Genomic DNA, 24,483 nt, shown 5'->3' on the forward strand with positions numbered 1-24,483 from the left:
CACTATGTATGGGAATGCCAGAGGACAGACAGCTCCATTTACTTTGTACTATAAATGGGCAACGTAAATGCCAGCAGCTAGTCTAGCAATATAAAAAAAATGGCTGACCTCACAATCCAATACAAGAGAGAGTGCAAAGCCTGAACAGTGACAGCAACACACACGGATGCAACCGTTCCCCGTCTCTTTATGAGCCATCAAACTTTCATACAGGTATGATCAAAAAAGAAAATGTAGCTTATTGAACAAAACTGTAGCAAATTTCTTCAGATGACAGCTCAGAAACTATCTAGTTTGCCAGACAGCTTTTATTTCAGCTTTTTCTTAAAATCTGATTTTTACTTAAGTAACCATGATCCAATGTCTATCAACATATGGCCTTTGCTAAAATTAGAGCATACAACAAGGCATAATAAAAATACATTTAAACTTTTCATCTGACAGCCTCAGAGCTCTCCACAAACATGAATTTAGTTCCAGAATACTCCTTTGGAATTTCTTTATGTCAAGCAAACTAAGGCAGAGAAATTAAGTAACTTGCCCAATATCTCAGAGTTATTAGCACCTCTTCAAATAAAATCTGAAGGTCCTAGTTTCTCTGCTTTGCTCTAACAGCTATGAGAATGCAAATTATGGCCCTTCTAACTATACTTTGCTCATTGGACTGTACTCAAAAATTGATGTAGTTTTTCCCATATTTTATTCCATAGAACAATGTTAGTCCCTCCACTGTTTTGTTATAAAATAGCTTAAAGGTTTTATCTTTACAAAGTGTCATTAGCTACATTCTTATGGAAAGTCCCATACAATTTAATAGGGATCTACAGAAATTCTTAAAAAAAAAAAACCTACAGACAGTAAATAAAACTATATTTTTTAATTGCTGTATAGAAGATAGGCTATTCCATTATTATCTGTATTATGGAAGCACCAGAGGCACCAAACCAAGATGGCAGTCTCACTATACAGTGCCTAGAGCAATCACACAGTAAGGGATAGGGGAAGGGACTAAGATCTAACAATTTAACTAGTGAAGACAAAGGGAAGGACAAAGGGTTGAGACATATGGACAGAATGACGGTTGGCAAAAGTCATGCTAGTTCCATGATTTGCTTTCTGGTTTTGTGGCATGTTTTTTAAATGAATTATAGAATTGGAGATAGAATAACTGGGGAAAGCGGGAGGAGGAGGTGTTAGTGAGAGCAACAGTGAGAAAGGAAGGGGAAAAAGGACATTGGATGTGTAGAGAAGAGAGGCAAGAAGAAAAGCTGGAGAGGAGCATGAAGGACAAGGACAGCAGAGAGGCAGTAGAGAAGAAGAGGTGGGAGCAAACAACCAGCCAGCAAATAGAAAAGAACGTTCAGAGTCTAAACTGAAGGCACAGTGATGACAACACCAGCATCCAAAGTGCTGTAATGGTCCAGGAGTGAGGTGGGCATCTCTTACTGGAACGGTATGGCTACTGAATTCTCCCTAGCTCCCAGGCTTGTCTACTCCCCAGCAGGTGGTGCTTTTTCCCATTCCCCTTATGTAAGCCCACATGACTCAAGGAGGCTGGATGGGGACTAGTGCTTCAGGGACCCCCAATCTAGTCTGTTCAAGGGAGGCCCTGACTCTACCTTTCATCTATCCCTAGGGCTGATGGTGCCCATGACCCTGAACAGAAAAAGAAGTCTCTAGGTCCTAGAGTTGGCTCCACCATCAGAAACTACTCATTGTACCCTCCCTCAGCCCAAGGGAGCTCCTTGGGGACTGGTACCCCGGGACAGGTTGTGCCTCACTATGATCTGGGGGGTGGTATGAGCAATGGTGGATCCTTGATAGTTTATAGGATTTTTCAAAAAAGGACAGGATGCTAGTTTTTAAATAAACTCAGATTGTTGTGCATTAAGCATGAATTCTTCATTTGGGTTTGAGATTAACTTCAGTTGTCCTGCACCTCAGATTAAGACACCTGACAAGCACCAAATATTAACAAAACAGCTCTGTAAGGACAAGGTGATGGTTGCTGTTACAGTGAGGGTGAAGTTGAAAACTGCAACTTAAGACTCTTCTAAAGATGTTTTAGTGTCCTTATAGGCTATAGCCATTATACCCTTCCCTTCAAATAGGTCTGCTTGCATTATGTATAACTTTAACCAACAATTACCAGAGAGTTTGAAGACAGAAGGGACTATTATAATAATTTAATCTCATCTGCTGCATAACACAGGCCCTAGAATTCCTATATCAAGCCCCCATAACTTCTGGTTAAACTAGAGCATCGCTTTTAGAAAGACATTGATTTAAAGACTTCAAGTGATGGACAAGCCACCACATTCCTAGGTAAATTGCTCCAACTGTTTAGTGCCCTTTACCGAAAATAATTGTGCCTTACTTTTTGCCTGAACTTGTCTAGCTTCAGCTTTCAACCACTGGATTTCACTGTGCCTTTTCCTTAAGAGATCAAAGAACCCGCTACTATCAGTAATCTTTTTGCCATGCAGGTACCGCCAGACTGTGATCAAGTCACCTCTTAATCTTCTTTGAGCTTCTTTAATCTCACATTAAAATAGGTTTCCAGACATCAAATCATTCTTGCAGCTCTTTTCTGAATCCTTTCCAGTCTGTCAGCATCATTTTGTAACTGTAGCCCCCCCAGAACTAGACACTATTATAGTAATTATCTCACCAACACCATACACAGTGGTGACAACATAGCTCTACATCTACTGCTTACACAGCCAAGGACAGCATTTGCTCTATAAACCACCACATTGTATTTTCATCTCACGATCAACTGGCTATTCACCATAAACCAGGGGTAGGCAACCTGTGGCACATGTGCCGAAGGTGGCATGCGAGCTGATTTTCAGTGGCACTCACACTGCCCGGATCCTGGCCACTGGTCCAGGGGGCTCTGTATTTTAATTTATTTTTAAATGAAGCATCTTAAACATTTTAAAAACCTTATTTACTTTACATACAATAGTTTAGTTATATATTATGACATATAGAAAGAGACCTTCTAAAAAATGTTCAAATGTATTACTGGCATGCGAAACCTTAAATTAGAGTGAATAAATGAAGACTCAACACACCACTTCTGAAAGGTTGCCGACCCCTGCCATAAACCCTACATCTTTTTCTGAGTAACTGCTTTCCAAAATAAAGAATGGGGCAAGGGGGACTGTAAGGGGGACTCATGGTTCCTAGATGTAACCTTGCATTTAGCTGCATTAACATGTGTGTTGTTCAAGTGAGCCCAGCTTACCATGGGTTACAGATCGCTCTCTAGAACAGCACTGTCATCATTTACCCCTTCCAATTTTTGGATTATCTGCAATTTTTACCAGCAATGTTTTTATGTTATCTTCCAGATCAACAAATTCTGAATAGCATCAGGCCAATAACAGATCCTTGGCACCCCCATTAAAAACACACACATTGAATGAGGATTCAATATTTATAATTACATCTAAAGATTTAACTGACAGTTTTTAAGCCATTGAATATATGCTGCATTGATTTTGTACAGGGCTAATTTAATTATCAGAGTGTTGTGTAGTAATAAATCAAATGCCTTAAAGAAGTCTAATTATACTATGTCACTGTTGCCTTTGCCACCAAATTTATAATCTCATGAAAAAAATTGAGTTTGACAAGATCCATTTTCCATAAAAACATTTTGACTGCCAGAATTATGCTTCCATCCTTTAAGTCTTTACTGATTACATCCCACATAAGCCATTCCACTATTTTGCAGAGGAAAAGTGACCAGCTGATTGGCCTATATTTGCTTGGGTCATCATCATTTTACCCATTTTAAAAACTGGCACTACAACATTAGCTTGGTTAAACAGCTAAATCAATAGCTCACAAAGCTCCTCGGACAATTCTTTTATTACTCCTGGATGCAAGTTACTCAGTCCTGCAAATATGAAAGTGTTTACTTTTAGCAAGTTCTGTCAGAATAGAAAATATTTAATTATCACTCTGAGCTGTGATAGTCTTCCAGCTTCTTCCCAAACACAGAACAGAAATATTTGTTGAACTCATCTGCTTTCCTTATGCATCATTATTGATAATTTTACCATCCCTAACTAATAACAGATCTAAAACATTGCAAGAGTTTCTTTTGTCCTCATTTTAAAAATTCCTTCTTTAATCCTACTGGCCATATTTTTTATTGATATCTTTAGCTTCCCTCAGCAACTGACTGCATTTAATGACTGCTAGTTTATAGCCATTGCGATCAACTTTCCCTTTTTCAATTTGTTATACATTTTCATTTTGCATTGCTGTTTTCCTTTCCTAACCAGGAAGTTTGTTTTTAAAACCAACTAAGTCTTTTGTGATTGCTGCACTGTTGTTCTGGGGACAATTAGTAAACTCCCAAACATCGTTCACAATGACTGGGAGGAAAGATGTACACAAAACAACTTCAACATCAAGAAATTAGCCCTTTTAAAGCACCAAGTATATATATTACTGGTCAGGACTACATCTCTCTCACGTGCACGCATGTGTGGGCACATACCTCTCTCAGAACTCTGTACATTTACTAATCTGAAATAATTTTAAATTTGACAGCAAATCTTTTAAACAGTAAGGCCCAGATCCACAAAGGTACTTAGACAACTAAACCCCTAGAATTAGACAGCTAAATCTGGTTTTCAGTCACCACTGTAATCCACAAAACCGGAAAGCCAGGAGCCCAGCCCACCCGCTCTGGCCACCGTCATCACCTATTCCAAACAGCCAGAGGAGCTGGAGCCGGTGCTGATGGCCGTCAAGGAGGAAATCATGCAGGAGATGCAGGTCTCGTCATCTAGCAGGGAGCCGGTTTGATAATTTTACCATCCCTATCTAATAACAGATCTAAAACATTGCAAGAGTTTCTTGTTCAGCCGCCACCTAACTCTAATAAGTTTTTCCAGTAGAAGTTTTCTAGGTGCTTAAGTTTCTGTCTCTAAACATGTACACAGATGCCTCTCTCCTTTCTAACACAATCTACAAACTAGGAGAAAATGAGCCTTCACCTTCCTAGCTCACCCCTGGGGCCCAATCCTGTAGGTGTGCTTAGAAGCTCCCTACCAGATTGGGTCCCATTCAAAATCTGTCTAGACCAGGCAGGGCCATCCCTACTTACTCTGGGGCCCTACACAGCCCCCTCATGGGGTGGGGGCAAGCCCCAGGCCTCTGTGGGGGGGGGGGCAGGCTTGGGGGAAAAAGGGAGAACCACCCCCCAACACTCACCAGCGGCACGGCTGGGGCCAGGTCTGCACTTCCTGCCACCAGTGAGTGCAGGCTCAGCATGCTGCAGAGCTCAGGGGAGTGGGGGCGGGGCTGGGGCAGAGCATGGGTGGGAAGAGGCGGGGGCCCTGGGAAAGTGCAGGAGCAGGGGCTGGAGCAGCATGCAGCTGCACAGGGCCCCAAGAAATTTGGTGCCCCAAATTTCCTGGGGCCCTGTGCATCTGCATACTTTGCGTATGGGTAAGGACAGCCCTGAGAACAGGAGGATGAGGTGGGAGGGTGAAGACAATCACCAGGTGGTTAGAGCAGTGGTTTTCAAACTGCAGATTGTGACCCAGTACTGGGTCACGGAATTTAAGGCACTGGATCGCGGCGGCTCTGGTCAGCGCTGCCAACCGGGACATTACATGTCCCGTCGGTGGTGCTGCCCGGCTAAGGCAGGCTAGTCCCTACCTGCTCTGACACCACGCTGCACCCCAGGAGTGGCCAGCACCAGGTCTGACTCCTAAGCAGGGGAGGCCACAGGGCTCCGTGCACTGCCCTTGCCCCGAGCACCAGCTCCGCACTCCCAGGGTCAGGGGTAGTGCCTGCGGGCAAGAGCCACACAGAGCCACTTACGTGCCTCTGCCTGGGAGCCAGACCTGCTGCTGGCCGCTTCCGGGGCGCGGCGCCATCCACTGCACCAGAACAGGCAGGAAGCATGCCTTAGCACCCCCACTGCGCCGCTGACCAGGAACCACCCAAAGTAAGCCCATCCCTCAACCCCCACCCCAAACCCAGAGCCCCCTCCTGCATCCCAAACCCCTCATCCCCAGCCCCAGCCCAGAGCCTGCACCCCCAACCCAGAGCCCTGACCCCCCCCCCCGAGATATACCCTAGGTGATGCAATGCCTAAGTCCCTTTGTAGATCCTGGCCAAAGTTGTGACATTCCCCATTTCGCCCCCCGTTATATAGACACAAGTTTTAATATTGCCAGCCATGCAAACTCAGCCAGGGCTCTGAAAGTCAAACATGATTACCCCCTTCTGATCTTCCATCACCAATAATAAACATTCCCCAGGGCAACTAAGGCTTGCAGTCACACCTGTGTAATGCCAGTGATGGTTAGTGGGTTTGAAGAGCTGAAAGTGGGAGCATAATTTGCAAGCAACAGCTGCACAGATGTCACTGAGGATATGGTCTGCAGAAACAACAAAAAACATTCTGCACAGGAGAACCTGCTACTTCGACTCTCATAGCCAGCACAAATAGAAAATACCCTTGAAATAGAAGTGAAGATAAAACATAGGTGTCTAAATAGAGATTATGAATTTATATATTACACACACGAAAAATGTAACCATAAATGAGTTCCAAGTTTTAAGTTCAGGAGCCACCAATTATTATTATTTAAAAATTATAGTTGTTCTCTGCATACAATAGCTTTGACAGATAACGCCTTACTATATTCTGCCCAGGCTTGTAACTTTCAACAATGGTATCTGATTAAATGTTATACTTGGGGGTCGTCAACACTGGGAACTTGCATCCAAAATCCACACCCGAGAGAGGTAACTATGCTGACCTAACCCTTGGTGTAGACAGAGCTAGTCTCCTGTTCATCTATCTACTGCCTCTCAGGGAGGTGAATTACCTATTGCAATGGGAGAACCTCTCCTGTTGGAGTAGGTAATGTCTACACTGAAGCACTACAGCAGCACAGCTTCAGCTCTGCTGCTGTAGTGTTAAGCATAGACATACCTTCAGTTTCCTTTAAGCATGAAGTTGGATGCCCATTAGTTGTCAAGATAGCCAGTGGAATCCTGCTAATCTTCCTGCTCAGGTCTGGTTTCATCTTAGTTTGCTTTAGTGGTCAAATGCTGATCCTTCAGATCGGACTGATCTGTGTTGAGGTTTGGTTCTGGGTACTTCCCAGCTGGGTACTTCTTATAGCTCCTGGGCAATCCTGCTATCCTACTGGTTACTGAATTCCTTTTTAAGCTTGGGAGCAGCTTTGTCCTTCTGGCATGACTGGAATATGTGATAACTTTCTTACACTGTTTCAGCCTCTCTCTGTTGTATAGCATTAGCAAAGTCATAAAGGCTTATTTGTCACACTTAGAACCGCTATCAAATACAAAGTAGTTTGCCCCCTAGAAGCTCAACGTGTTTTAGCTTTCTAGTCTGAGTGCCAAGAAGCCTTCAGACATAACCAACACTGTCTGTTACTTAGATGAGTTTGCTTTAGATGCTGTTATATCGAGGTCACAAGTTCTAATTCTCTTCTCACCATTCTGTTCCTTATTCTCATCATAAACCACTACCACCACTATTCTAGAGTCTCCTGATATTAAAAAAAGCATGTCCCTATAAACTGGATAAAATTACCATGACTTGCCCCACTCCGGGTCAAAATAACCAAAGAGAAATGACAACAAAGGCCAACTGACCTTAAGTAGCTTTTCAAGATTAGTTTATGAAGTAACTCATAACATACATGTTCTTACAGAAGACCTTCCCGCCTCAGTCATCAGAAGGCACTCAAATTTCAGAAAGTATCTTGTACTGACATGTCAATCCTTTTATTTCCAAATTTAGAGAATGTGCTCCTCCAAATTATCTTAAAAACACTCAATCTCAGCACCACTGGAATATCAAAACAAATGAGAGAGACAGGATTTAGCTTAAGCAATGATTCTTCAAATACTTCTAACCAAGAGTAATATTATACAATAGAATTTCAGAGTTATGAACTGACGGTCAACTACACAGCTCATTTGAAACCAGAAGTATGCAATCAGGCAGCAGCAGGGGTGAGGTGGAGAGAAAAATATATTTAACATACTACTGTGTTAAATGTAAGCCACTAAAAAAAATGAAGGGAAAGTTTTAAAAAGTATTTGACAAGGTAAGGAAATTGTTTCTGTGCTTGTTTCATTTAAAATTAAGATAGTTAAAAGCAGCATTTTTCTTCTGCATAGTAAAGTTTCAAAGTTGTATGACGTCAATGTTCAGTTGTAAACTTTTGAAAGAACCATAACATTTTACGACCATTTCAGAGTTATGAACAACCTCCCTTCCAGAAGTGTTTGTAGCTGAGGGTCTACTGTACATGTGACTACTCCCATTAAATTCAACAGGGCTAGTCATCTAAGACACCACTGATGGAACTGTCATTTCAATATCATTGTTATACTATCATCATGGCTTCCCTTAGAGATATTAAGCACATAAATCAAATATAAGATGCATGGGAATAAACACTGATTTTTGCATCAACATGAGCTTTAATACATAATCAAAAAGGTAAAAGTTAGATACGTTAAATTAAATCAGTTAAAATAAATTTCACTATATATAAATAAGTGACTTTATATTTTGCTTTCAAAAGTACATTATAAAACACTAAATGCTTAAGATTTTATTCCTATTGCTTTTTAAGCTTGTTTGTAGCACCTCCTTATAGGCTTCTTTCTCTTAGATTTGCTGCGCATATCAAACAGACATTGGACTCTCTCCAGCAGGCATCCACTCATTGCCACAGGACTGCAGCAGGACAGCTCTCCTTTTCTGTCAAAATGAGAGGAGCTCATTTTGTTCAGGAGCTTTGAAAAATAACTCCGCTTGGACCACACAGGCCATTCAGTACTAGGCTGTGCAAGCTAAAGCAGGGGAAGTTTCAGGCCTAACAAGTGCCAAGGGGGATAAATGGATCTAGGTGCTCTCAGGATGAAGCAGAAGCTTTAGGGGTCATCAGATGAAGGCAATAAAATCAGTGAAACCACAAACTCGCCTCGCAGAGGGACCTGCCAGAGGGATCCCGCAGCTTGTGTGCGGGGGGTCACGGGGGGCGGCCAGCCAGAAACAGGCCCCAGCCCAGCAGCCCCCGCAGGGCGCTGACTCCAGCCTCCTCGCCTAGGCAGGTGCGGGGTGGCCTGGGGCGCGGGGGCGAGGCGGTACCTTTTGGGGATCCTGAGTCTGGCCGAGCCGCTCTTTCAGATACAAGACCCTCGGCACCAGGCTCGCAGCCTCTGCCATAGCAAAGCCCTGCAGCGCCCAGGCACCCGGCCCAGCCGCCACGCACCCGCGCAGCTCCGAGCTCTCGGCGGGCCGCACCTGCCCCCCGGCGGCGCCTCTTATAGCAGCGCCCTGAGCGCCACAGCCCGGCCGGGCCTGTCCCTCCTCGCGTGCCGGCGGGGCGGAGCTCTGAGCAGCGCCTCTCCCCGGGCTCAGCCCTGCAGCCGGCGCCCGCCCGGCCGCGCCCCCGCTTTCCACCCTCTCTCCCTGGGGGCGCCCCTTCCTCCCCGTCCAGCCTTTCCCCGGGGTCCCACCTCCCCTCTCCCGGCATGTGTCTCCTCCTTTCGCCCCCACACACTTCGTCCGCCTCGAGCTGCTTGAGAACCAGTGACCTGTATTGTCCAGCCCCTCATGGGGTAGCCCGGTGGGGCCCAGGATCAGGGAAGGGCAGGTGGGGGAGGGCTGGGCATTAGCTTTGGAATTGGACCAACTGCTGTGTGGGGAGAGAGCCGACTTTAAGGTGCTGCCGTGGCATCATACTGCCAGGGCCGCTGACAGGGGGAGGAGGGGCGGGCAAAAGGGGCAGCTGGCCCTGGTCTCTGGGCCCTTTAAATCACTGCCGGAGCCCCAGGCAGCACAGGCCAGGCTGAGGCAGCCCTGAAGGGCTGGCTGGAGGAGTATAGCCCCAGCCCTGCCCCTTCCACCCAAGACCCTGCCCCCTTCAGGGGGCCCAGAGTGGCCCTTCCCCTACATTGCCCAGGACCCCGGCTGCCCTGCATACCGGTAAGTCCTTTATGTTACTTTTCACCCCTGGAGAGAGCCAAGCTTTGGAGCCTGTACAGAGCTGAGCTGCACAACCTGTCTCTCACCCCCAACTTGAGCCAATCAAAGCTATGACTTCCAGCACCTTGGCTCTCCCACAACCTAATGAAACATTTTCAGGAAAACTTGGCTCTGTTGATGTGGACAAAATAAAATCAACAACGTTTTCACCCAGCTCCAGTTTGTCTTTTCTCCAGCTTGGAGGATCAGAGACCTCATGGATGCCCTCAACCCCTTGTTAATTTTGGGCTCCCTTGTTCCGCTCTCTTGGTTAAGTCTGCGACTGTCTAAGCAGCCCACATTCCTCCCATCTCTTCCCTTATGCTCCCCAGTGACTGGATTGGGGGTTCTTCCAGTATCGTTTCTGTTTGGGGAGCAGACGTGAAGAAGGCAGAGCCTTTGCTTGCCTTTTTCTCCCCATCCATCACCATCATCATCATCACTGTGGCAGGGCCCATCCAATGCTTAATTCTTGCCAGGTCTTGCCAGGGCTGGCACCGCTAGGTTTGGCAGTTCATAGCCCCAGCACCTCTGGGCTTGCTGCATCAGTTAAGAATGTAAAAACATTGCTTGAGCCCTAGCATGTAATTGATTGAGCTCCAGCACCCCTTTCATTACAAATTAAGCACTCGCCAGGCCACTCTCCCTGGCAGGGTTTATACCCAGGCAGTGGTGGAGGATGCCCCGGCTGCTCTTGCTAACACCACCACCAAAGCAGACTGTGGCCCTTCCACCAGCCATTGAAACCCCTAGGAAGCTTTGAAGACACCATGATTTCACAGACATTGATTTGTAGGTGCCATGAGTGCTTAATTTGTAATGAAAGAGGTGCTGGAGCTCAAGCAATTAAATGCTAGGGCTCAAGCATTTTTTTTACATTCATCAGTGATGCAACAATGCAGAGGTGCTGGGGCTATGAACTGCCAAACCTAGCGGTGACAGGGCTCAGCCCTGGAAAGCCCTGGCACAAATTAAGCTCTGGGTGCAATTAGTAATTCATGTAGTCCTACCACATGCAGCATGGTAGAAGGGTGACCTAGTAGAGAGGGCACTGGACTCAAGAGCAGGGTTCAATTCTGGACTCAGCCAGACCTTGCTTAACCTACTCTGCACCTCAGTTCCCCTTTAGTGAAATGGGGATAAGGTTTCCCTACTTCACAGGAGTAGTGAGGACAAAAATCCATTAGGAGCTATGGTGATGAGTGCTATATAAGTATCTAGATAGAGAGAGGGAATGTGGTGGTCAATTATTTTTGTAATATTCTCATCATCATGAAGTTTACTGTAGTGTCTCCCTATGATAGCATTCTAGGTTCTCACTAAACAGCAAAACTCCTCTAATAGAGGGTGCTAGAAAGGACAAGTCCAGATATGTCCAAAAATATTATTATTCTATAACAAACACACGTGCTTCCCAGATAATATGAAAGGACATGATCCCTACTTGGAAGACCTTAAAAGTTTTTAACATGACATGAGAGGTGAAGGAGAATGAAGGTAACACATAGTAGGGTAGGGAATGGGGAGTAAGATGAGAGTTGCAGCAATGCAGTAGTACAGCTACTCATTTTAGGCATATGTCCTTATTGGTGGCTCTGTTAAGCATTTTTTTTAGTATCTTATTTCTTTTTTTAATTTTTATATAACAGGCCAGATCCTGTCCAACATTAAGATTAGTTAGCTGGCCACTGGAGAATCCTCCCTGCCTATTAGAATCCTCAGGTGGCATGGCATAGAGTTGTTGTAGTGAGTCCTACCATCTGACATGGCATGAATGATGGGGACCCGAGGAAGGGATGTGGCTGGAAGTCCCTTATGTCCCAGTGACGCTGTGACACTGCACCCCATATTCTTCATAGAAATATTGTTATGATGTGAATATGGCATAACTAAGATATGTTTCATGCAAGATAGGTCATGTGAGGTATCATTGGAAAGGATATCTACTGAATGTGATTATCCAATTTGTATGCATGTGTCATTTCTGTATCAGAGGTTAGGAATATTGACTATGTAACAATTACAACTGTGTGTGTATTTGGGGGAACACCCACCAGACCGTAGGCAATCATCCTCAGTCGGCCATTAGGAAGAACAATAAGACTTGGAAGATACTTAATCTCCCACCTTCCTGAGAAGCTCGCTGGATTTCTGCTTTGACACTACAGGGTCAGGTGATTGGGTCACCTGGTATTAGACACCCATCTGAGGCTTTAAGTGTTTTTCCATTAAGAGGGGGTGAGGAGTCACATTGGGAAACAAAAGATTCCCGCTTTATGTAAATTCTATTTAAGGCTGGGAAGTAAGGCAATCAGGACTCTTCTCCATTGCCTCCTAGTCCAAGAAGGAAGATTGCTAAAAACAACTGAAGGGAAAGGCAAGGGCTAAGTCCAGGATGAGATGGGGTCCAGTCTGTAAAGAGAAATAACTGGAACTCTAAGCTACAGAAGCTCTGCAACCTGCCTAAAACAACATTTAGGGTGAGAAATTACACTTTGTAACCTGTTTCTTGAGTGTATTAAGTTTAGTTGTGTGTCTTGTTTTATTTTCTCAGTAATCTGCTTTGTTCTGTTTGCTATCCCTTATAATCACTTAAAATTTACCTTTTGTAGTTAATAAACTTATTGTTTATTTCAAAACCTAGGTTTTGCAATTCATATCTGGGGGAGCAAAAAGCTGTGCATATCTCTTCCACATTGAGGGAGAGGGTGAATAGGGTGAGGAATCCCAGGCTGGTAGAAAGGGCGGGCTCAGTGAGACCCCAGCACATCAGGTGGCACCCTGGATGGGGGGGGGGGGTCCAACTCATCACAGACCCCCATCTGCAGAAGGCCACAGCCACTGTTTACTAGGCTACAGTCTGGTGGATGGACAATTCAGGAATAGTTGGTCACAAAAGGCACCTTTGCACCTTTCCACCCGTCCCACTCCTTCAAGTACTGCTCAGCCACAGCTGAGGATCTGGTCCAGGCAACAGATTTTACTCACTTATTGTGGGTATCACGGAATAAGAGAATTTTCCAAAAATAATAGTGACTTGACATATTGGTGGAAATGCATGCCCCTATATGAATCTATGTGTGATGAAGAGTAAATGCTTTACTTTATTTTACCTATTTTTCTTAAATAAGCAGTGCATTGTTTAACAAGCAGATGTAATCAGGGTTTGTCTTTTGAATTGTGTTGGAGGGGGAAAGCTACACCTTGTGCCAAAATGTCTTGGAAAGGCTCTGTCCTTAGGGTGGGAAGAGTAAAACCGTGAAGTCCACCAATACATCAATGTCAAGGTCACAAAAATGGATGAGGAGTTTCTCTCATAAGAGGTGCTACAGATGATGGACTGGAACCAATGTTGGCGTTGGAAGTCCTGTGTATTTACTAAAAGTAGGGTATAACAGCCTCCTGTTATAAGGTGTTTTGAATTTTTGTTACCTAATAACACAGAGACAGGACAGAAGGTCAAATCCTGACTCCATTCTGTCTGCGGTACTTATGTGGCTCCCATCACTGTAGTATCTGAACACCTCCCTGTCTCTAATGTATTTAGCTTCACAACAGCCCTGTAAGGTGGAAATGGGGAACTGAAGCACAGAGAGATTCAATGACTTGTCCATGGTCACATAGGAAGCCTTTGGTAGAGCAACGAATTGAACCCAGGCTTCCAGAGTCCTAGGCTAGCACCCTAACCATTAGACAGCTTTCGTCCTGATGGGAGCTTTGCCACTGAGTTGAATGGGGCCAAGCTTTCCCCTAAATCTGTGAAGCTGAATGACTTGCTTGTAAAAAATGTGTGAGTTCATTGTATGCAGTGGATTTTAAAAAGTTAATTTAATTATAATGAAAATTGCTATACTTGTATAACATCTTTCATGTTTTAAAGAAATATTAGGAAGGGGGTTAAAAATTAATGTATCAACTCTACATAACAAAGGGATTTTTAGGTAGGCAGAATGGAATTACCATTACATTTGAATTGTCTTTCTTATTGGGGTCAATGTCTTTCCTATTGGTGTCAGTGCCCCTATTCTTGAAAATGTACCATGGAATATTTTTATGTATTATTGTAATATTTGTCACAGCCTTGGTTTTGCATACTGCACATCTTATTCAAAAGATGGCAGCTCTAGCAACACAGCACACCCTAGCACTATGATGGGGATTTAGTTCAGTATGAACTCAAGGGAAAGAGCACCATGTACTGAATGGCCAAAACCACATCCTGGTGTACTAGCATTTTCCTTGGATATCTCTCATCTTGGCGGGGTTGTGACTGTATTAGGGCTATCACTGATGAGAGCTGTTGGACCTCAGGAGGCTGAAGGTATCTTTTTATCTACAGTACAGAAGTAAGACTGATAGTGGCATTGCAAGCTTCCCTGAACCACTACTTTGTGGAGATACTACTCTGGAGATACTTCTTGGAGAAGTGAAAGGATTTTGTGTCCATGCAGTATCTGAAAAATGTCAGCTGGTGCCAATCATGATGGAGATTTGTTTGTTTGTTTCTGAGATGTGGACAGCTGTCCAGTAGGAACTGAACTCAGTTTACACAGATCACTTATGGTAATTGTTCTTAGTCACTACTAGCTTGAAGGACATATTCCACCATCAGGCTTGCAAAGAAATCCTCATATTCTGAGTAAAACTCGGTGGCAGGATCATGATCTGTGTTTGAATCATTAAACCTGTGAACAGGGCCAGCTTCAGGGGTTTTGCCGCCCCAAGCAGCCAAAAAAAAAAAAAAAAAGCCGCAATTGCAATCTGTAGCAATTCAGCGGGAGGTCCTTCGCTCCGAGCGGGAGTGAGGGACCCTCCGCCGAATTGTCGCCGAATACCTGAATGTGCCACCCCGCTCCGGAATGGCCGCCGGAAGCACCTGCTTGCTAAGCTGGTGCCTGGAGCCGGCCCTGCCTATGAAGGGCTCAGTATCCCATTACTAGTCCGCCTCAGACACCCAGTACCTTGTCTTGTGGGGAGAAGGTTATTTGCATTTCTTTGGAATAGCAATGCAGTTATCATGTTGTTGTGGGTGACCGCAGCACTATTGTGATGATGATCCTCTATCCGAATAAGATATGTGACCTATATTTACTTAAACTCATAGTGACAGAAAGAAACCTACACTGTAGATGGTGGAGAGAAGAGGTCTGAATCAGGCTGTATTTTGTCCATCTGGGACAAATAATACAGTTATCATAAACAGTTTCTCCCAGAGAGGTTGGCATGAGGCTGGATGGGGGGAGAATGCCCTTTCCATGAGCTTGCCCTATATTTCCCTTGCACATCTATGTTTATATCTAAGAGACAAGTTTGTTCCCTTATTTTTTAAAAGTCAGGCAAGCAAAGGAAACCTAACCCCCCTGGATGGCAGAGAGAGAGAGAGAGACGAGGAGGAGGGGTCACTTTAAAGGGCCCCAGAGCGCTGACACCAGCCTCTTTTATTCACTGTGACAGCAAAGGGTCACGCTAGAACTGCAATTGCTGGGACTTGTCAGGTGGACTCTGAGCTCTCTCTCTCTCTCTCTCTCTTTTTCATTCTCTCTCTTATCATTCTTCCTAGGAACGGACATTCCTACTGACACCTGGTTGGACAGCTGTAGACAGTGCATTGCTGAGGAAGGTAAGGTTGCTCCTGCTGCTGCAGTTGCTGGTCATATTCATCATGTTTCTAGGATAGGTTGTTTTTTTTTGTCTGTATCTAGCACATTTTTGGACCTGGAATGTCTTTGGCATGAATTATTCCTCAAGTGAAATCAATATGACCTCTTCTATCTATGGAAAGGCAAAAGTCTGTAGAAAACCAAATCACCCGAGGCTTGAAAAACTTAAAAATAAAATTAAGATATTTTCATTGTGTGTTGGTTGATATCTTTCTTTGCTTTTGCATTTCCTTTTGCTTTTCCTTCTCCTTCAAATGCTTTTGCATTTAACTCATTGGCTGCTAATCAAACAAACTAGCTCATTAAATTTCTGTTGATAGAAAAGTACATGGTAAGGAAAACTTTGGAGAATTATTTTTATAACAAACAACATTTAAAATTATTGGATCTAAAATAATTCTTGTTTTCATGAACAAATGGTGCATGTGTTAAAGTTTATAAAGTTTAAGTATCTCTGAAAATATTTAAAGCCACAGTTTTGCTTGCCAAGGTAATATTATCTAGCCATCTATAAAGTTTGTGAATAGAATATGTAAACACATCCAAAGTTCGGTCTCTTTTTCAGTCTGTAACAATGAAATATACATTGCACTTTCTGTAGTTTAAATAGGTTGCAAATCATCATTTGAAACAATCAAGTGTGTCCAAAGTGGCAAATACACCTTAAATTGAACCTGTCTTAAAATGGCAAGCTGCTGTGTGAGTGTTACTATTCCTAGAACTGACTCTGATAGGTTTCAACAGATGCAGCTCTTGGAATGCAGCCGGGGTGGGCAGGGAGAAGGGGAGCAGCTGACCCACCTCTTTGGCAAGGGGACATTTTGGAATCTCAGCTCATTCTGGCATGCAGTGACACTGAGACACTGACGTTTTCCGCACACATGGGCCTCTCTCGCACTGCACACAGTCATCACCCAGCAGGAAAAAAAAAAGCCTGATTCTTACAGCGGAACTAACCATTCCTTTCTATAATTAAAATGCTGACTTATTATAAGCTGCATGCTTGAGGAAGTTGAATGTGATGAGATTTTACAAGGAAATATTGGAGAGGCTTATTTAAAAAATCTAGTAAATGATGCCGCTTCTTATTTTATCATTAAATAGCATTCCTCCAAGTTCTGTCCTTGTCTAGGGGGTTAGGATCAGAATTTGAGGAAATTGTGTCAGAATGCAAGAAAATAGTGTATCTTAGGTATAATGCTGTATTTGATTAGTGTCGGTGACTCATTTCATTGATGTATTATTTAAGACCAGGACCTTTCTTTAATGTGTATTTGCTTATATTCTGTAAATGAAATAACTCCTCTGAAGAACACACAGGGCCTTCTCCCACTGAATTCAACAGAAGTTTGGCCACTGACTTCAGTGAGAGCAGGAATTTGCCCATAGTTTATATGCATAATTTAAATAGTTAATCTAATGTTATTGTATAAAAGTGAGGATTCTCTTCACATACAGAAATGGCTTCTTAAATCTAATACCTGTTGCTAAGTCTGTATCAATTCTTTTACAAAACAAAGTTAGGCTTTTTTTTTCAGAAATACCCTCAATAATTGATGATGAAATTGTGGGCACCATAATTTCAATTATGGACAGTACGATATAAATATGGGAAAGCTTGTGAAGTAAATTATATGTAGAAGGGCATTTCTGAATGACATGGAAATAGTATCAGAGGGGTAGCCATGTTAGTCTGGATCTGTAAAAAGCGACGAAGAGTCCTATGGCACCTTATAGACTAACAGACATATTGGAGCATAAGCTTTCGTGGGTGAATGTCTGACGAAGTGGGTATTCACCCACGAAAGCTTATGCTCCAATACGTCTGTTAATCAATAAGGTGCCATAGGACTCTGTCGCTTTTGACATGGAAATGGTATTCCATAAACCTAATAAATCTACAATTCCAATCCTGAAAGCACTCAGGCTCAGATCCTCAGTCTAAAAATACAGACAACCATGACTAAAATACACTTTCCCAAAAAATGTTTCGTACTCTTTATTTGTGGAAAACTTTCCCCATTTTTTATTTTCTTGTGTCAGATTCTGAACTCATTTACATCACTGTAAATTGTGACTAGCACTTCTGAAAGCAAGAACAGAATCCGATCCTATCCCTTTATTGTGTTTTTGACTAAAAAAATTATAGGTCTGGGTCCTGACTTTAAAATATTATTCTATTTTTTAAAGTTTATACTAGCCAAACTCATTTTACTTCTGGGAAACAGAAACTTCTAAATTTGGATTTAGAGAACTCTTGCAGTTCCACTGAATTTGCATACTAAATTCATTCTTGGGGAAACTTGATTTTTGTGATCTTGTTATAAACAAGAGTTAATTTTAAAAGCATTCTTGCTATATAACTATAGTTCCAGATGAATCCTACTCAGTATTTATTATTAGCAACCACACTCCAATGCAGTCCAATAAAACACACAATTTTAAGTTTTGAAGTAGTAGTAAGATATGTTACTTTATGTTCTGTTCTTACAGTGGTTCCATTTATTGATAAAGTTTAAACTCTGTTGGGTCATCAGTCAGATGTTAAATACTTATAACTGAAACGTAACTCTAAACTTTATCATTGTATTTTTCAGCAAGCTCTTGGCTGTGATATTCTATTGCAGTCATGGCTCCTAAAAAGAAGAATGTCAAAAAGAACAAAGGCGATATCAATGAGATGACTATAATTGTGGAGGATGGCCCCCTAAGTAAACTAAATGGCTTGAATGGCTTCTTAGACGGAGGGAATGGCTTCAGCTGCATTTCAGCTGAGGTTTCTGATTCTTCTTATAGCCCAAATCTCTTGGAAGGGCTAAGCAGAATGAGGCAGGAAAATTTTCTTTGTGACTTGATTATTGGTACCAAAACCAAATCCTTCAATGTTCACAAGGTGGTGATGGCTTCATGTAGCGACTACTTTCATAACATCTTAAAGAAAGACCCATCTACTCAAAGAGTGGATCTCAATGATGTATCTCCATTGGGCCTAGCCACCGTTATCACCTATGCTTACACTGGAAAGCTAACTCTTTCACTCTACACAATAGGTAGTATAATTTCCACAGCAGTCTATCTTCAGATTCACACCCTTGTAAAGATGTGCTCTGATTTTTTGATGCAAGAAATCAATGTTGAGAACTGTATGTATATTGCCAATATTGCAGAGACATATGGACTAAAAAACACCAAGGAAGCAGCACAGAAATTTATTAGAGACAACTTCATTGAGTTTTCAGAAACAGATCAGTTCTTAAAACTTACTTTTGATCAAATCAATGAACTCCTTGCAGATGACGACTTGCAGTTGCCTTCTGAAATTGCTGCATTCCAGATAGCAATAAAATGGCTGGAATTTGACCAAAAAAGAGCAAAGTATGCTGCAGATCTCTTGGGCAACATTCGTTTTGGTACAATCTCTGCTCAAGACTTGGTCAATTATGTTCAAACTGTACCAAGAATGATGCAAGACACAGACTGCCACCGACTTCTAGTGGATGCCATGAACTACCACTTGCTTCCATATAATCAGAATACACTGCAGTCTAGAAGAACAAGGATTCGTGGAGGTTTCAGAGTCCTAGTTACTGTTGGGGGACGCCCAGCATTAACAGAAAAGTCCCTTAGCAGAGACATCTTATACAGAGATCCTGATAATGGATGGAAGAAGCTTACTGAAATGCCTGCTAAAAGTTTTAATCAGTGTGTGACTGTGATGGATGGATTTCTCTATGTGGCTGGTGGTGAAGACCAGAATGATGCCAGGAACCAGGCCAAGCATGCTGTCAGCAATTTCTGCAGGTAAATTATTATTTATAAGGGAAGGAGAGGCAGATTCCACATTGTGCAGGAGCAAATCCAAGCTTGAGTGCAAAACTTAGCAAAACCAGATAAGATTATTAGCAGGGGAGAAAAAGGATGATATTTAAAATTTTAGCTATTACAAATGTTCGACTAAAGTCACGCAAACTATCCATCCATAATCACAGATGTATAAAGAACACCACCTCCAAATCAGAAAATCTACCTCAAGCCAAAATTAAATGAATAATGGCTATTTAAATATGAAAATGCAGGAAAATTGTAAGAAGCATTAATGTTGTAACAGACCAAACAAGGCAAGAATTCTTCAAGTTCAAGAGCTATTGATGCCTTGTGGAAAACTTTGAAGAACATTTTTTAGAAATGATTGTGATTCTTTTTTTATTTTCAACATTTTTTCTATATTTCATTTATTTTGGTCTTTATTTCTCATGACATAGGTTTAGAAGCAATATCTTTGTTTCTTAAATGCTACGTTGTTCCCACCCGGATCAAATACACAAAATGCTGCATAGTTTCTGAAGGACTGCAGTTCCAGTGCATTGTCCCCCTAGAACTGTATGAGTGGCAGTAATGTAGAACACAAGGAGATTTCAACCTAGAGGCCTGCGGTCAAATTATTTGTAAGGGGAACTTTCTACTGATTTTAAACGTGTTCTGCCTAAAAATCAATGGCACATTATGGCCCCATAAATGGTCCAGAAATGGGAAAACTCATGGATTTCAGTATATATCTAATACACTGTCTAATAATAATATATAAGCATAATTTGTATGCCTTTCTTTGAGCAGCTTCCCAGCACACACAGCTGTTACTCTGCTACTGTTGAGGAGAGCCCCTGAACAGGAATGCCCAAATAACCCCTCCTAGAAGGGTGGTCAGTGAGTGTACAGGGAGAACTAATGCAGCACTAACTTCCTCTGTTGTTTGGTTGGTCGGTTTCGTCATTTATGTCAATTTGCTAGGGCAAAACATTGCATAGAGGAGATGGTTCCCCCAGCTACCCCCACTTATTTCAGGCCCTGCCTGACCTCAGCCCACAGATATTTTATGTGGACTGCATGGTGGAAATTAAACAGCGAGCTGGAATAATACCACATAGTCACAGGAGTCAATGTGACCCAACCTGAATTCTATTCCTAGCTTTGCCATTGACCTTGAGCAAGTCTCTTCACTTGTCTGCATTAGTATAATTGCTTTCAGAGATATGGATGTAAAATGTCAGACAAGAGCTAACTCCTATTATTTATAAAAGCAGCAAAGAGTCTTGTGGCACCTTATAGACTAACAGACGTTTGGGAGCATGAGCTTTCGTGGGTGAATACCCACTTCGTCGGATGCATGTAGTGGAAATTTCCAGGGGCAGGTATATATAAGCAAGCAAGAAGCAGTCTGGAGATAACAAGGTTAGTTCAATCAGGGAGGATGAGGCCCTCTTCTAGCAGCTGAGGTGTGAAAACCAAGAGAGGAGAAACTGGTTTTGTAGTTGGCAAGCCATTCACAGTCTTTGTTTAATCCTGAGCTGATGGTGTCAAATTTGCAGATGAACTGAAGCTCAGCAAAAAGAACAGGAGTACTTGTGGCACCTTAAAGACTAACAAATTTATTTTAGCATGAGCTTTCGTGAGCTACAGCTCACTTCGGTGTGGCTGATCTGGTTAGGTCCTGTGATGGTGTCGCTGGTGTAGATATGTGGGCAGAATTGGCATCGAGGTTTATAACAACATAAAGTCCATGCAACAAACCTCAATGCCAACTCTGCCCACATATCTACACCAGCGACACCATCACAGGACCTAACCAGATCAGCCACACCATCACCGGCTCATTCACCTGCATGTCCACCAATGTAATATATGCCATCATATGCCAGCAATGCCCCTCTGCTATGTACATTGGCCAAACTGGACAATCTCTACAGAAAAGGATAAATGGATATAAATCAGATATTAGGAATGACAATATACAAAAACCTGTAGGAGAACACTTCAACCTCCCTGGCCACACAATAGCAGATCTTAAGGTGGCCATCCTGCAGCAAAAAAACTTCAGGACCAGACTTCAGAGAGAAACTGCTGAGCTTCAGTTCATCTGCAAATTTGACACCATCAGCTCAGGATTAAACAAAGACTGTGAATGGCTTGCCAACTACAAAACCAGCTTCTCCTCTCTTGGTTTTCACACCTCCAGCTGCTAGAAGAGGACCTCAATCTCCCTGATTGAACTAACCTCATTATCTCTAGCCTGCTTCTTGCTTGCTTATATATACCTGCCCCTGGAAATTTCCACTACATGCGTCCGACGAAGTGGGTATTCACCCACGAAAGCTCATGCTCCCAAACGTCTGTTAGTCTATAAGGTGCCACAAGACTCTTTGCTGCTTTTACAGATCCAGACTAACACGGCTACCCCTCTGATACTTGACTCCTATTATATATTACTGATACTAACAATCCCAATGAAATTAATTAAACTTTCTCTGAGTAAGGATTTTTTGCATTAATAAGTAGTTACCAAGTTGGCCCTAAATATTTAAAATGCATCTTTTTACTGACAACAAATATACCATTTAAAATGCTTGTACAATGCTTTGAAGATAGAAATACTTACAAAGTGCCATATAAATTCTGAATTACTACTACCAAAAGGCCCAATACTGCACACATTGGGATGTTTGGCAAGATTCCTATTAACTTCAATGGCAGCAATACTGGGCTTTAAAAGAACATATGACCAGGTACAGTACAGAATATATTATATAAGAACAAATTTAATAAATACATCATTGTATTTATTATAAAGGAGCCACTATGTCACTTTTAAAGACTGGTCATGTAAAATCTTGAGATGCATATTACAAGACACATTTGAAATTAAATTACAAAAAATAGAGAATAGTATTTGAAATTAGATACTGTACAGGCACAATAGTCACTTTCCAAGGTTCTTAGGTGGTTGAGGTTTTTTAAATCAAATTACTGAAGGTAATTAGATCAAATTATGTGCTAAATACATGCCAGATTTTATTGACAAAACTATTTTTGAATTACAAAGATACATTTCTCACCCGTTAAAGAATGAAACCTATTTGTACCGAAATTTAACAAGAACTCTAACTTTCAGTTCAAGTGAATTGTAATAGCCAGACAGTAAAAATTAAACAGTGATTTAGAAGCCCCACAGTTTTAACTATAGAGTGGCAGATGTGATGATGTAGGCCTTCCCATAGAAATATTTGAGTATTTTGATTGCATCAGTTATTCTCTGTTCTTAATGTTTGCAGATATGATCCTCGTTTCAACACATGGATTCACCTGGCCAACATGAATCAGAAGCGCACCCATTTTAGCCTGAATGTATTCAATGGCCTCCTTTTTGCAGTGGGTGGTCGCAACTCTGAAGGGTGTCTATCCTCAGTTGAATGCTATGTGCCTGCAGTTAACCAGTGGCAAATGAAGGCACCGCTGGAGGTAGCCAGGTGCTGCCATGCCAGTGCAGTCATAGATGGTAGAATCCTGGTCACAGGAGGTTACATAAATAATGCTTACTCCCGCTCTGTGTGTATGTATGACCCCAGCAATGATAGCTGGCAGGATAAGTCCACCCTTAGCACTCCAAGAGGATGGCACTGTGCTGTTTCCCTTGGGGAGAGGGTCTATGTTATGGGTGGGTCCCAACTGGGAGGTCGGGGTGAAAGGATTGATGTCCTCCCTGTTGAGTGCTACAATCCTTATGCTGGCCAGTGGAGCTATGCTGCTCCCCTGCCAACTGGAGTGAGCACTGCAGGTGCTTCAACTCTTAATGGGAAAATTTACTTGGTGGGTGGGTGGAATGAAATAGAAAAGAAATATAAGAAGTGCATTCAGTGCTATAATCCGGATCTTAATGAATGGACTGAGGAAGATGAGTTGCCTGAAGCCACAGTAGGAGTATCTTGTTGTACCATTGCCATGCCCAATAACAAAACAAGGGAATCCAGAGCTAGCTCAGTATCTTCTGTGCCAGTCAGTATTTAAACATTATAATTAGGTTTCATCAAGAATAAATAAAAAACTTTTATTTACACAGCTGTGTAGTTAACCCTTTAAGTAGCCTTCTCTGCTTCTGTGGGGGCAGGAAATTGCCATTGTAAAAATTTTAATTTTACAAAACTGGCCAATTTTCATGATCTTTAAACTACATGGTGTGAAACAACATCTTTAAGATACAGTGAATGTACTTAGTGGGAATATAATGTTGTGCCACAGTTAGAACAGGGACTCAGTCCTATCCCTAACTTTGCCACTGACTTGCTGTGTTACTTTTGGCAAATCACTTAACTTTTCTCTTCCTCAGTTTCCTCATCTGTAAAATGGGGATAATAATCAACTAATGTTTTTAAAGTGCTTTGAGACTCTGGCATAAGAGGCACTAGGGAACAGCCAAGGATTATTATTAATAAATCTCCATATATTAGTAATATATCATGGCATCATAAACTTGGTCACTTTTGTTCTCTTTATAGATTTTATATATGGCAAAAGATATTTAACAACAATTTACTGCACATATCAAGTATGAAATATATTTTTTTCCCTCTAGGTAGTGATGTCCACAAACAAGTCTTCAAAACTCTATTTGAAATTAGAAGGGAGGTTTCCTTACTGCATTGTGATTTACGATGTAGACATTTAATTTTTATAGGTAGGTTTGTGACAGGGATTTCAAGAGCCAAACTGCAAAATACAGAAGCTTATCTGTCCATTATGGGCCAGTCCTGAGGGCCTTGCGCAGCTCAGGGCACCAGGCTCCTCCATCCCCCTCCACACACACACAAGGGAGCCTACACCTCCAGAAGGGGAGATTCCACCTCTGTTACATACTCACTGGAAATCACTTCATGGGGACTTTACAGTGTACAAGGTCGGCAGAGGTGGAAGGGGCAGGCCCATCAATAGTCCTGCTTC

At 42.4% G+C, this 24,483-nt stretch overlaps 2 protein-coding genes across 4 annotated transcripts in view; one reads left to right on the plus strand and one right to left on the minus strand.

Moving 5' to 3' along the window:
• The window catches only part of LOC120401311 (elongin-A-like), a 34,321-nt gene extending 24,983 nt beyond the window's left edge, over positions 1-9,338 (minus strand). The window contains exon 1 of one of the 2 annotated variants that reach the window (XM_039531111.1): positions 9,176-9,338. In XM_039531111.1, the coding sequence (XP_039387045.1) occupies positions 9,176-9,253 (78 nt within the window). In that variant the 5' untranslated portion in view covers positions 9,254-9,338. The remainder of the gene's footprint in view (positions 1-9,175) is intronic. The other variant, XM_039531110.1, reaches the window with a different exon arrangement.
• On the plus strand, positions 135-23,593 carry KLHL31 (kelch like family member 31). Of its 2 annotated transcripts, none has more exons than XM_039531109.1 (4): positions 135-213; positions 15,615-15,674; positions 18,312-19,515; positions 22,821-23,593. In XM_039531109.1, exons 3-4 carry the CDS (start codon positions 18,344-18,346, stop codon positions 23,551-23,553), a joined length of 1,905 nt encoding a protein of 634 aa, XP_039387043.1. In that variant the 5' UTR covers positions 135-213; positions 15,615-15,674; positions 18,312-18,343; the 3' UTR covers positions 23,554-23,593. The 2 variants fall into 2 exon arrangements, with proteins under 2 accessions (XP_039387043.1, XP_039387042.1); XM_039531108.1 differs by lacking the exon at positions 135-213 and adding an exon at positions 9,483-10,015.
• Positions 23,594-24,483: the final 890 nt, after the last annotated feature.

The sequence above is a fragment of the Mauremys reevesii genome, linkage group 3, assembly GCF_016161935.1.
Source record: "Mauremys reevesii isolate NIE-2019 linkage group 3, ASM1616193v1, whole genome shotgun sequence".
Taxonomy (NCBI): Eukaryota; Metazoa; Chordata; order Testudines; family Geoemydidae; genus Mauremys; species Mauremys reevesii.

Excerpts from the sequence above, each read along its gene's own strand:
- KLHL31 (XM_039531109.1), top strand. The coding sequence starts at position 18,344 with ATGGCTCCTAAAAAGAAGAATGTCAAAAAGAACAAAGGCGATATCAAT. Across the intron at positions 19,516-22,820 it reads GCTGTCAGCAATTTCTGCAG|ATATGATCCTCGTTTCAACA; the intron begins GTAAATTATTAT and ends TAATGTTTGCAG.